Source organism: Prionailurus viverrinus, chromosome D2 (assembly GCF_022837055.1).
Source record: "Prionailurus viverrinus isolate Anna chromosome D2, UM_Priviv_1.0, whole genome shotgun sequence".
Lineage (NCBI taxonomy): Eukaryota > Metazoa > Chordata > Mammalia > Carnivora > Felidae > Prionailurus > Prionailurus viverrinus.
The window spans coordinates 77,340,642-77,353,375 of record NC_062571.1 but is presented as its reverse complement, the minus strand read 5'-3'; the positions used below and the strand labels follow the sequence as shown (position 1 = coordinate 77,353,375).

At 47.3% G+C, this 12,734-nt stretch overlaps 1 protein-coding gene across 4 annotated transcripts in view; it reads right to left on the bottom strand.

Moving 5' to 3' along the window:
* The window catches only part of PLPP4 (phospholipid phosphatase 4), a 128,255-nt gene that overhangs the window by 57,187 nt on the left and 58,334 nt on the right, over positions 1-12,734 (bottom strand). For 2 of the 4 annotated variants that reach the window (XR_007145387.1, XM_047825644.1), the window contains exons 4-5: positions 10,014-10,077; positions 8,301-8,425 (exon numbers count right to left, since the gene is read on the bottom strand). The exons of the other annotated variants lie outside the window; for them this stretch is intronic. Coding sequence is in view for 1 of the 2 variants with exons in the window: in XM_047825644.1 (XP_047681600.1) it covers positions 8,301-8,425; positions 10,014-10,077 (189 nt within the window). In the remaining variant the exon portion in view is untranslated. The remainder of the gene's footprint in view (positions 1-8,300; positions 8,426-10,013; positions 10,078-12,734) is intronic. 4 annotated transcript variants of the gene reach the window in all.

Here is a 12,734-nt window from a genome sequence, read left to right as displayed (position 1 = left end):
CTCTCTCTCCCTCTCTCTTTGCACCTCCCCCGCTCATGCTCGCTTGCTCTCTCTCTCTCTCAAAATAAATAAATAAACTTTATCAATCAATCAATCAATCAATCAATCCTATTTGGTCAGACCGGGAACTTGGAGAGTGGATGAATTGAACACACGAGTGATCAACTTCTTCCACACATGTGCCTAATTACCCTAAACAGGGTTGCTCGGCCTGGACACAGTTGACATCTGGGGCAAGATAGCTCTGTGTTGCGGGGCTGTCCCGTGCCCTGCAGGCTGTTCACGGCAGCGTCGGTGACCTCTATGTACTAGATGCTAGTAGTCCGCCCCCCGATTTGTGACAACCGAAACTTCCTTCAAGACATTGCTAACTGTCCCCCAGGAGGCAAAACTGTCCAGTTGAGAACTACCACCCCAAAACATGCATCCTCAAACAGGACAGCATCACCCGCCCCCCCCCCCCCCACCAAGGGGAATGAAAACTGGGTCTTGGGGAGATGAAAAAGTCTTAGGTATTATAATTGCTTGTGGCCCTGCAAAAGGGTCACAGTACACACACACACACACACACACACACACACACACACACACACAGATACAGTATATTGTTGGCATTAAAATTTCACAGTAGAAAGGAGCAATTATGGGGGGGGATGTCTGACACAAGGAGGAGGGGTGATTGTGAAAGATGAAGAGGTGCCCTCCTATGAAGAGGTCTAGGATTCTGCTTAAAGCAAGCATTCCCTCCCCACGTTTGGCAACCCCAGAGCAAGGCTTTCCAGTGTGCAGGGGAGTCTTCGTTTGCTTGAGAAAGATGTGGCAAAATAACCACAGTTGCTTCCCAGAACCTCGCAAGTTGTCTTTGAAGCTTGAGATGGAGGAGGATACAGATTTAGGAGAAAAGCTGTAAGGGGCTCTTGCCAAATCTGATGCCGTCCCTCTACACACTAGTGAGACTGCATGTTTTCCTCTAAGTTCTAGAAACCACACTAATTGAGCTGACCCCAGACAAATGACCACCAGTGTGCCCTGGCTGAACCAACGACCTCAGCAGCCGAAACTGCCATTTTATAGCATTTTTTTAAGTTCGTTTATTCATCTTGAGAGAGAGCGTGAGAAAGAGAGAGCAAGCGGGGTAGGAGCAGAGAGCGGGAGACAGAGAATCCCAAGCAGACTCCACACTGTCAGCACAGAGCCCAACACGGGGCTTGAACCCACGAACCGTGAGATTGTGACCTGAGCCCAAATCAGGACTCAGACGCCTAACTGACTGAGCCACCCAATAGCGTTTTTACCAGAAGAAGGTAGTACGTTTCAAGTTGCTCATCTACCAAAACCCATTCAGCAAAACCCCCGGACAGCAATTTCAATTAACTCAATGATGCGAAAGGACCAAACCTTACAATTTCCTGTTTTCATTTTCCTGTTTCTTTACACAAAAGCTTGCCTAACATTTAACAACCAGCTGGTTTATAATACTGAATATTCATGCTGGACAGGGTCACACCTGGCCAGTTAGTATACATGGGATCTTGTGACCAGTTCTCAATCTGTAGTTAAAACGCATTTAGATTTGTTCAGTGAAAGCAAACTCCCAGACATTCAGCCTTACAAAGACCCTTCAACAGGTGCATGCCACGCTCAAGGACTTGTCAGCAGACGAACATTGAGGCTGAGCAAGAACCTTCGAACATGGGATACCTCTGCAGCTAAGGTATTAGAGCATTATAGTGGTTGTTTCTGATTTTAAAATGATAGCAGAAAGATAGAACAACAGCGCAATGGCTAATTTCATGTGTCATCATGGATAGGCCAGGGGGCCCAGCTGCTCTGTCAACCTCAGTCTAGATATTACTGTCAAGATATTTGTAGATGTGATGACCATTTACCATCTTTAAGTCAAGGAGCTCACCCTCCCCAATGTGGCTGGGCCTCGCCCAATCAGTTGAAGGCTTTAAGAGCAAAGACTGAAGTTTCCCAAATAAAATCCTACCTCAAGACTGAAACATGGAAATCCTGCTTGACTTTCCAGGCTGCTGGCTTGCTCTGCCCTTTTTAAACTCAAGACTGCAACTCAAGACTGCAACACCCGATACCTGAGCTTCTAACCTGTGGGCTGGCCCTACAAATTTCAGGCTGGCCAGACCCACACCCATGCAAACCAGTTCGTTAAAATAACTGCTCTCTCTCTACACACACACACATACACACTGCTGGTTCTGTTGCTCTGGAGAACCACGACTAATGAAAACAGGAACATAGATTCTACCTTAAATGGAGCTAGTCCATTTAAGTCCACACCGTATGCCAATGAAAAAGCAGGTGGCAGAAAGAATACCTCTCAGAGCCAGGAAAGACAAGTCTACGGCCTGCAGAGGGCGGTGCTGATGAGAAGCCGCTCACCCACCAACAAGAGCCTGCAAAGCTCTGAACTGGAGGCCCCAGGTACTACAGGAGGCAGGGGGAAGGCACAGGATGGACACAGGGAACAGGTGGAAAGACCTTATTAAGAGCAGTTAACGTCTCCACCCCAACCTACAAACCAGAAAGGAAACATCACATCCCTGACTCTTGAAAAAGATAGAAAGTTCAATTATTTGAGGCTCTGCACTTAGGAAAAGCAGGCAAGTAGAGAACAGGGCCAAACAACCAGGCTGAGAACCAAGGGGTTAAGGGGATGTCTGCAAGGTCACCTGTAAGAACCCAAGCCCCTCAGCCTGGCACCCAGAACGCCAGGCTCAGGTACACCCGGCGAGAGCCAGAGGCACCTCCCTGGGAAATGGAAGAGCTCAAAGTAAAGGCCAGAAGCCAGCACTCAGAATCAACCAGTGAAAACCCAGCTTGCTCCCCAGTCATCCTTCAGTGAATACTAATTAAAGAGGTCTGCCCAGTTAGCTTAGTGTTTCCACCTTAAATAAGAATCCCAGTAAGGTACATCATGTGAGACTTCAGATGGCCAGACACGGAGAAAGGATTCTAAGAGGTTCCAGACAGGGAAAGAAAAACAAAACCAAGGAAGGGAAGACTACGAGGCTTGTCTCAAACGCACTGTAAACCAGAATCCTGCGCAGAAGTGATTTTCTACCTAGAATTCCACACCCAGCTAAAGAGTTGGATAAAGGCACTTCTGGTATAAATATCTCAAAACGTGCAGCTCCAATGTCTTCTGCTAGGAAATGATAGGAACGGGTGCTTTTCCTCCCAGAGTCCTCCCTGTCCCCGGCTTGGAGTTTCCAGCTCCCCAATTCCACATCACCGTGGCAATGCACCTGGTATTTGTCCTTGCCCTAAAGAAGACACCACCACGTCTGACCATCCTGTACCCTCCCCAGGAGCTAACCCAGTACCTACAAAACAGTCAGTGCTCAAGAAGAATCTGTTAGATCACCATCAGCCAAATACACCTTTTGAATCTTGTCTATCATGTAAAGAACTGTATCCCACAAGCACCGATTATCCTATAAATGCCCCCTTTAAAAAATGAAATAGTTGGTTAAAAACTGAAACATCTGTGTGCACAATTACAGTGCCCTGGTCTTGCTTTAGTAATTCTTTTTTTAATTTAAGTTTCTTAGAGCAGTTTTAGGTTCACAGCAAAATGAAGAAGGTACACAGAGACTTCCCACAGGACCCCCACCCCCACACACGCACAGGCCCCCTCACTATCAACATCCCCCGTCATCTGTTCCAACCGATGGACCTACACGGACAAATCACCCGAAGTCCACAGTTCACATTAGGGATCACTCTTGCTGTTGTGCGTTCTATGAGTTTTGAGAAATGCACAATGATACATATCCACTATTCAAGTATCATAGAGAGTAGGTTTCACTGCCCCCAAACTCCTCTATTCTCTCCCTATTTATCTCCGCCCAACCCCAGCCCTCATGGTAATGCTTTTTCATACTATTTGTTTGGAGAATAAGCAACAGGTTTTCAGTTTTCTGGGCCATGTCTCCCTTGCAACTGTACAACTCAGCCATTAGAATGTGAAGACCTCCATAGACAATATATAAACAAATGGGCATCCCTGCGTTCCAATAAAACTTTATTTACAAAAACAAGCAGGCACTGGATTTGGTCCACGGGCTGTTGTTTGCTGACAGCCTGACAACCATGTCACTTGATAGATTCTCACCATTTTTACAAGAATGAAGTTTCTTAATAGCTTCACGTGGCATTAATAATTTACGTCTATTTTCTGTCTGAAACCTAACCCTGAAACCATACCCGGTCAGAAGCAGAGACTGCAGTGAAAGACAATTCCCTTTTCAGAATATCCCTGCTTTGAAGCTCCCTTGCCTTTCTCTGCTTTAAATCCCAAATTTCTGGTAACTCTGGAGGGAACACTTGCTCTTTGAAACTGTGATCTCTGTTTTGCCCAGAAGGGTGGCCCGGGCTGCCTTACGGAGCGAGTCCCATACGAAGGCTGCCGTGGGACATGCTGTTTGCCAGCCGAGCGCTTCAGCGGAGCACTGACTTGTTTATGGTAACTTGGGAACAAGATCTTTTATTTCCAAAAGAAACCGTTTGCTCTTATGTTCGAAGAAAACCAACTCTCCTGCGGGATGATATGTGGACATCGACCACCTTCTAGTCACTGATTATCTATAAACAGAGCAGAAGCAAAGCCATGGTTACCTAGCCTGGAAAATTCATCTCAGGAGATCCCATGCTCCAGAACGCCTGTGTCTACTCACTCCAGTGCAACCTACAAAGTTGATTTTACTGAAGGGAGAAGGAGTGTGTGTGTCACAACTGGCGTCCACTAACGTCACCCCACTGAGGCCCAGCACCTCCTCTGAAAACCAAGAGTCATGCCAACCACGAGGCTTCCTGTTAGCCACAGTAAGAAATCCAAAGAACAGCACTGATGGTTCTTCTAAGTGGATGTGGCAGTTCCCTGTAAGGCAATCACTGACCTGTCACAACAAAGAAAGAGAGCAGATAAAAATACTATCATCAACGCCTAGACACAGGGTAGGATTCTGTGTCTGCCAAGTAGTAAAAACCTGTAACTTTTTAAGTAGTGTCTTAAGCAAAAGATAGTAACAGCCTCTGTCAAAAAGCTGGTCTCCCACAGATGCGACATCAGCCATGCATTTGACAGGGCACCTGGCGGACAGCTCTGTCAGCAAATGCATCTGATAGGGAAGGTGTGCTTCTAAAACGAGCACTTTTGTGGGGCCTGGCCCCCACTCTCGAGGACCAGCGGTCTTCTGGGTTGATTTCTTCACACCCAGAGCTATTTCCTTCCCAAGGTCAAATGCAACACAGGATACTAAATTGTGCCGCTGTCCTTGGTCAACCATCGAAAAGCCAGGGTTCAGGTTTTCCCACAGGGGTTCCCTTCTTTCTGCTTTTAGCATTGGAAGCCCCTTAAAGCTCAGCACCAAGTCTTTGGGAGGACAGAACATGCCCTAAAACAATAGAGAACTCGAGTGACACTACAGGGACAGAGATGGAGAGCAGACAGGGGTCAAGCCCAGGTGCATGCTGTTCTGGGGCCCTGTACACAGTGGCTGGCATCAGAATGCCAGACGATGAGCAGACGGTAACCGTGCGGTGGGGCATTCCTCCACTGGCACCACAAGTCCTCCAAAACAGACGCTCACTTAAAATGAGACTTCAGAGGGAGCGCCTGGGAGGCTCAGTCAGTTAAGCGCCTGACTTCAGCTCAGGTCATGATCTCACGGTTCGTGAGTTCGAGCCCCACGTTGGGCTCTGTGCTAACAGCTTGGAGCCTGGAGCCTGCTTCACATTCTGTGTCTCCCTCTCTCTCTGCCCCTCCCCAACTCATGCTCTGTCTCTCTGTCTCTCTCTCTGTGTCTCTCTCTCTCTCTCTCAAATAAACATAAAAAAAAATGAGACTTCAGAAGAACAAATAAACTCAGAGCGGGAAGTGATTACAAATGGATGTTTTGCCTTAAGTAGCCTCAGAGAAGCTCGGGTCCTCCACCTTCATGCACCACGGGGCCCTCGCTATGGGCATTCTAGGGAAGCACACTCAGTAAGCGTTTTCCCTCAATCTCCCCCGAGACTCTAGAGCCAAACCCCTTACATTAACTGGTAAGTGTTCAGTCTCAGCCTCTGTATTCTTTTCCCAGGGCTGCCCTTACCGATGACCACCAGCCTGATGGCTAATGACAACAGCAATGTGTTCTCTCACGTTCTGGAGCCCAGAGGTCTGAAATCCAGGTGTGGCAGGGTCATGCTCCCCATGAAGCCTCCGGGAGAGGATCCTCCCTTGCCTTCCCCAGCATTTGGTGGCTCCAGGTGGCTCCCTGTGTCACTCTGATCTCTGCCCCCAACTTTACGTGGCCTTCTCACCTGTGTCTCTGTGTCTTAAATATTCCTCTGTCTTTCTCTAATGGGAACATTTGTCATTGGACTTAGGGCCACCCTAAATGCAGGATGAGCCCATCTCCAGATCCTTAATTACCTCTGCTAAGACTGTTTTCCAAATAAGGTCATGTTCACAGGTTCTGTGGGCTAAGACTTGGACATATCTTCTGGGGGAACATTATTCAACCCACTATAGTCTCCAACAAACCAGACAAGAGTACGAGTTATTTATTTAAATGAACATGGAGGGCATCTGAGTGGCTCAGTCGGTGAAGCATCTGACTTCAGCTGAGGTCATGATCTCATGGTTCCTGAGTTCATGCTCCCCATTGGATGAGCTCAAGCCCCACTTTTGGTGAGCCCCTCTTCTCTCTCTCTCTCTCTCTCTCTCTCTCTCTCTCTCTCTCCCTCTCCCTCTCTCTGACTCTCTGTCCCTCATTCATTTACGCCAAATACATAAATAAATACAAACATACATACATACATACATACATACATAAATCTTCATTGTATTTAAACACTGAAAGCCCTGAGACACTATGGAGTCAGAGGCTGGCATGAAGGTCAACGAAGGGTTCTTGAACAAGTTACTGAGTCTGTCTGAGCTTCACTGTCCTCATGCGTAAAATGGAGATAACCCGACCTGGGGTGGGGGGGCCACTGTACAGGTTAACAGCAACTCACTCAGAGTGTCTGGAACCCCAATATCTTGTTGACAGGGCTCTCGCCTCTAAGGGCTCTGAGCAAAATGTCCACAAGCACCTCAGGATAGTTACTCCTTGATCCAGCCACTCTCAGGGAGAAGTACTCAGTCTTAAGTACTTAGAGAAAACAGGAAAGATTAAGGTAACAGACCTGCCAAAGGCAAGTAACGTCAGACCTGTAAGGAATCGAGGACTTCGGGTCACAAGAGTGGCCTCTCTCAAGTGGTCGCCGGTGACCACGGTGCTTCTCCAATGATCCCAGGATCACCAACCTAAATATACAGCATGCCACTGCCTCTGGACTCCCCGGGACACGAGCTGTGTCTTATTTACCTTTGTGTCCCCCACACCTGGCACAGTGCCTGGCACTTAGTCATTCCGTAAACATTGCCGGAATGAGCCCGGGTATTCTGGAACCTCAGCTCTGGCTACAAACAATAATACGGATGAGTACCGTTGATTTAACGCACGTACTGAGTACTTCACGTATACGTTGAGTGGATTCAATAAGATAACACACCTACACATTTTGTCATGGTGGCTGCTCCAGAAATGACAGCGATCATCATTACTTATTTTAACTCTCGCTCCGATCATGGAAGCATTATCATCCCCATTTTACACAGCGGGAACTGAGGCAGGGGAGGGTCAGTCACAGAGCTAATACCTGACTGAACCAGGGTTTGTCACACTTCAAAGACCTATGTGCTCTGCACTACACCGCCCTGCACCTGATTCGTATTACTTAGTGTTGGCTTTAAGGCTGGTCCCAGCTTGCATACCTATAACCAGACTATATATTGGGGTGTGTGTGTGTGTGTGTGTGTGTGTGTGTGTTTATGTACTTGTATATGCGTATGTATGGGCTATAGATTGGTACACACACAATACCGTCACCGAAAGAATGAGCTAGATAAGAACACAGAGCTGAAAAGCTTAAGGTCCCAGAGAACGTGATAAATTCCCTTGCACTGTCAGGCTCCTGAATCGCACTGCCAAAGGGTAAAGTGTCACATGTCACACTCTGCTGAGCTCATAAAAGCAACACATACAATGTCTTGTAAACTCTAGAGCCTCATCCACAGGCTTATTACTTGCTGGCAAATTCTTGTTTCTAAGCCTACAGGGAAGAAGAATGAACTGTGCTCAACATTCATGTCCCAGCACTTTCCTCTCGACCGAAAATCTCAAGGCAAGTGGTCAGGAAACACGACCCAGAATTAAAGAGGGTCCCAGCCACTGTGAACTTACAGGAGGAATGGATGCTGGGGAAGCTTTTGCGGCCCTCGGACACCAGGTCGGGGTCACCCGTGCAGTGCATTTCCGAGTTCATCACTCCATCTGGAAAGCAGCGGTAAAAGAAATCGGGGCGAGGTCTACAAAAGACACCATGGACATTTTCAATATAAAATGCTGCCATCACAAATGAACCCCAAGCTGACCCCCACCACTCCCTGCTGCCCCCAACTCCTCCTGTCACTGACACCAGAGCTCCCCATGGACCATGGGGGTCTTGGGAGAAGCTCAGGCTTCAGGGTCAGAAAGCTCTGAGTCGGAACTCCCGCTTGTCCACTTACTAGTTTTCTGACCTTGGGAAGGCTATGTAGCCTCTCCCAGCCTCAGTTTCCACATCTGTAAAAGGGGGGGATCGATACCCACCCAGAGGTGAGGTCGTGAGGTTTAGAGGAGATGACTAGATAGGAGGCCCTAAGCACAGTGCCAGAGAAATAGAAGGTGGTTCCTGCCTCCATCCACAGCTCCCATTCAGAGGCTGCTCTCAGGACCCCAGACTCCAGGTTTCTCACGTCCCTACATCTTGAACTTGGATGGCCAATTGCCCCTCGTTGAATAGCAGGCTTCACCTAACCTCACTGAGAGGGAGGACCCGACAACTCGGCTCCATGATGCACACACAGCTCATGGCCATCCAGGCTGGCCTCTCTGGCCCACATCAAGGGAGGCAGACCTCACAGGAAGTGGGCGGAAGCTGGCCCCCTGAGGTCAAGCCACCTGTCGCAGACACAGCCAGCATTGACTGAGCCCTTCCTGGGGACCAGGCACAGTGCTGGGCACTGCACGAGCATCATAACGTATGATTCTTATGCCATCCCCAGGACTTCCTTCATCTTACAGTTGCCAAAATGAAGGTTTAGAAAGGTAATACTCCTGCCCAAGGTCACATACAACCAGTAAGTGGCAAAAGCAAGCAATTGGATTCTTGCACCAACACACTTCACCTCATGTTTTTTTGTCTCCCTCAGGTGAGGATTTTTACACAGATGGGTGATAGCCAATCATTTCCCATTAATTCAACTAATATTTGCTGAAGGCCAGCCATGGGCAAGGCTCTGCTAGTTCTATAAACGCTAGGGCCCTTTTCTGCACATATTGGGTCACGCTGACTTCCTGATCTTCCCAGCTCTCGGATCTAGGCCCAATAATAGTCTATCAATATCTATAACCTATCAATAATCAGAATCAATAATCTATCAGAGCTGCTGGCGTACTCTCTCTCCCCTTATCGGCCAATGTTCTCCAAATGTAGTTATTCACCTACTGAACCAGAACCTTAGAGCAGACAAGGCCTGGGAACCAGCATTTTATTGGGGCCTCACAGCAACTCTAAACAGAAAGTTGGAAGAATACCACAGCCCCAGGTGATGCATGGCCCAATCTGTATCCACCTGCCCTCTTGCTACCTGGCCAGCACCCTCCACCAGGTAGATAATCAGTAAATGCTGAGGTTCTGAGAGGGGAGCTAACCTGTCCACGGCCAATAGCTAGTCAAGGCTGAAGTCAGGCCTCAAATTCAGGTCTTTCGACCATTCACCTCTATGGAGACCAGCTCACTGCTGGAGCAGTCAACAGAGAGGCAAGATAAATGGAGAAGAGGAATCGCTTCCCATGTGCCAATCCACAGATGACCTTGAGAGTCTAAGCCATTTGTTTCTTTTTGCAACTTACCTTCCCACTATCAACTTAATAGTGTTTGTGCAGACTCCATTCAAAGCAAGAGCCAAGGATACTGCTACAAAACAAAACCAACAGACAGAAAAATAATGAGCTGGTTCCCAATCGCAATCATCATCCTCATCATCGTCAACATCATCATCAACATCATCATCAACATCACTGTTCCATGATAATACTATTCGATTTATGACCATAGAAATATGAACCAATACTTTAAAAAAACAGAGGTAAGTCTGCATGGCTAGAGTAAAATATAATTAAGACAAGACTCCGGATAGTGACTCATAAAATGCCAAGCCCCTATGACATGAAATTTATCTCTCCTCCCTGACTTTTTAATATTTTTAATATTGGAAAGGAACACATCCATTATGTTCTGGCCTGATAGGAACAGATTTAATATTACAGCATATAGAATTCCTCTTAGTGGTAGCAAGAAACTAACATTTTTCTTTCTTTTTGGCAATCTTCTCAAACATAATTCTAATCACAGCATCCGCTGGTATCCGTCTTCGGAGCAGGACATTCCCACTTGGCGATTATCTCTTTGTTGACTCTTCACCTGCTGACAGCTGTCCATTCGTTATCAAACAAATCACTTTCTGAGAAGGTAAACAGTCCCAACACCTCACTGGGTTTTGAGAAGGTTAGCCAGGTGGTACTTTTTTGCCATCTAAGGCAGTAGGAACTTCTGGAATACATTATTTAAAAATATACAGCATGGAAACTTTCTCTAAGTGGCTTGGAAGGATTTTGCTGGCTGAAGTACAGATCATCCAAAGGGAGAGAGCTTTCCCTGCAAGGACCTCCCAGGTCTCTCCCATATTTATCAAGACCTCACAAAAGGCAAGTCAACATAATGGAAGGTCAAATACCGTGCATAATCGATAAAAACCTATTGACGCCCCCATTCCATTGCCTTGTTGAATAATAAAACATATAAGCTACCGTTTCCCTTTGGCAAATATTAACTGTTCAATAGTAGCTGAGATTTATGGAAGAAAATAGCAGTGGTGGGACATTTCCAGGAAGGGACTGCCTGGACCAGTTCATGGTCATCAAGGGAGACAAATGTGTTCTACAAGCAGAAAGTACTATGGAATGGCTGACACAGTCACTGAGGGCACGGGCCACAGAGATTGATACAAAACCTATCTGCTTTTAACAAGTCATGGGAAGCAGAGAGAATGGGAGGGACCGGTTCAAATGAATACTTTTGTCAAAGGGAAACAAATTACCTAAGAGCGAGACATGCAACAACTGGCCATATCTGAGTGTGGCAGCAAAGGATGGATGGGCCACCAGTGTGAAGAGCAGAGCAAGAGTCACAGCCCCGCACTGCCATTAACACACCAAGCAGGCAACTGGGATGTATAAATCGGAACCGAGCATGGGGGAATTCAGGGAGATCCCGCTGATTACATCCTGTACACACAGACCCTTCCTTCTGAAATGCTGGCTTCCCTCCTCTCTTGCCACCTCAGAACACTGCTGAGAGGTCTCCTTTGCAGAGAGGAGGGAAAATGCCCTGAGCTATCTTCACTGATGTATTCTCCCCAGAGCTACAACAATTCACAGGCTGTGGGATCACCCTGCAGGACTGGGATCTTTTCCTGCTAGAGCTGGTTTGGCAGACTCACTGCTGGGTTTTCCCAGCTGGGTCAGACTCCTTCTTATTCGGGTCCTAGCATGGCCTCAGCACCGAGGAGGTCTCCGGAAACACGCATTGCTAGCTGATCTCCCAACGCCCTTAGGGAATTTCATAGACCGCTACATGGATCCAGAACACCATACATGTCCCCAGCCTCAGCACCGGCTGGGTTTATTGTAACACAGGGCGGTTCTTTGAAAAGTTTCAAGTAGCTGAACTAGAAAATGTGTAGATGCGATGTAACCACCAACAGCTGGCAACTTCACTCTCCGATCTAAAAGCCTGAAGGAGACAGAAGACAATCGGACTCCTAACTGGTGCTATTTAGGGTGAAAGTCATCTCAGCATTCTGGAAGTAAACTGAACTGATTATTTTTGTCTGAATAGTACAACCCCTGGGGGACCAATATGGGGGCCTCTCACTGATACCAGAGGATAGGCTGGGCCCAGATCAGATGCATGAAAGGCTGGCTGAGCAGGAAATGAATGGCCCCAATCAGGGATGTTTGTTGACTAACAATAACCCAGTGGGTCTGTTTCATAAGGGCTGTGTTTACAACATCCCACAGCACAGTGGGTTTGAGAGATTACGCAAACAAAACCAAAGACAAACCAGACTATGTCCGATAAAGAAATTCAAAGTGAAGTGTCCAGTGAGTTAGCCTCTGAGAGGCCTGTATTGAGAACAATACTGCTTATATGCATCCCAAAGGATTAGAGGGCTTTTGCTGTTACTTTGCTTGTTGGGAATTCAGCACTGTGGTATTTCCATAACAGGGGTCTCTGTTATACCAATCGGCTGTTCTGCAGCCAAACCCCTAAAAGCCGGATGCTGCATGGGGGCAACCCTCACCCATCTTGTTCCACGGCACACGCACAAAGGTGGCCACTGTGGACATGCAGATAAAGGAAGGACTTGGGATTCAGGTCTGCTAAAGAAGGGACCTGAACACTAAACCACTCTCACTGAGAAAGTCCTGAACTCCAGATAACACTGGAAACACTACACGTGATTTTCTGCCCTTGGTTTTTAAAGATTACTCTTCCAGCCCCCTACTTCC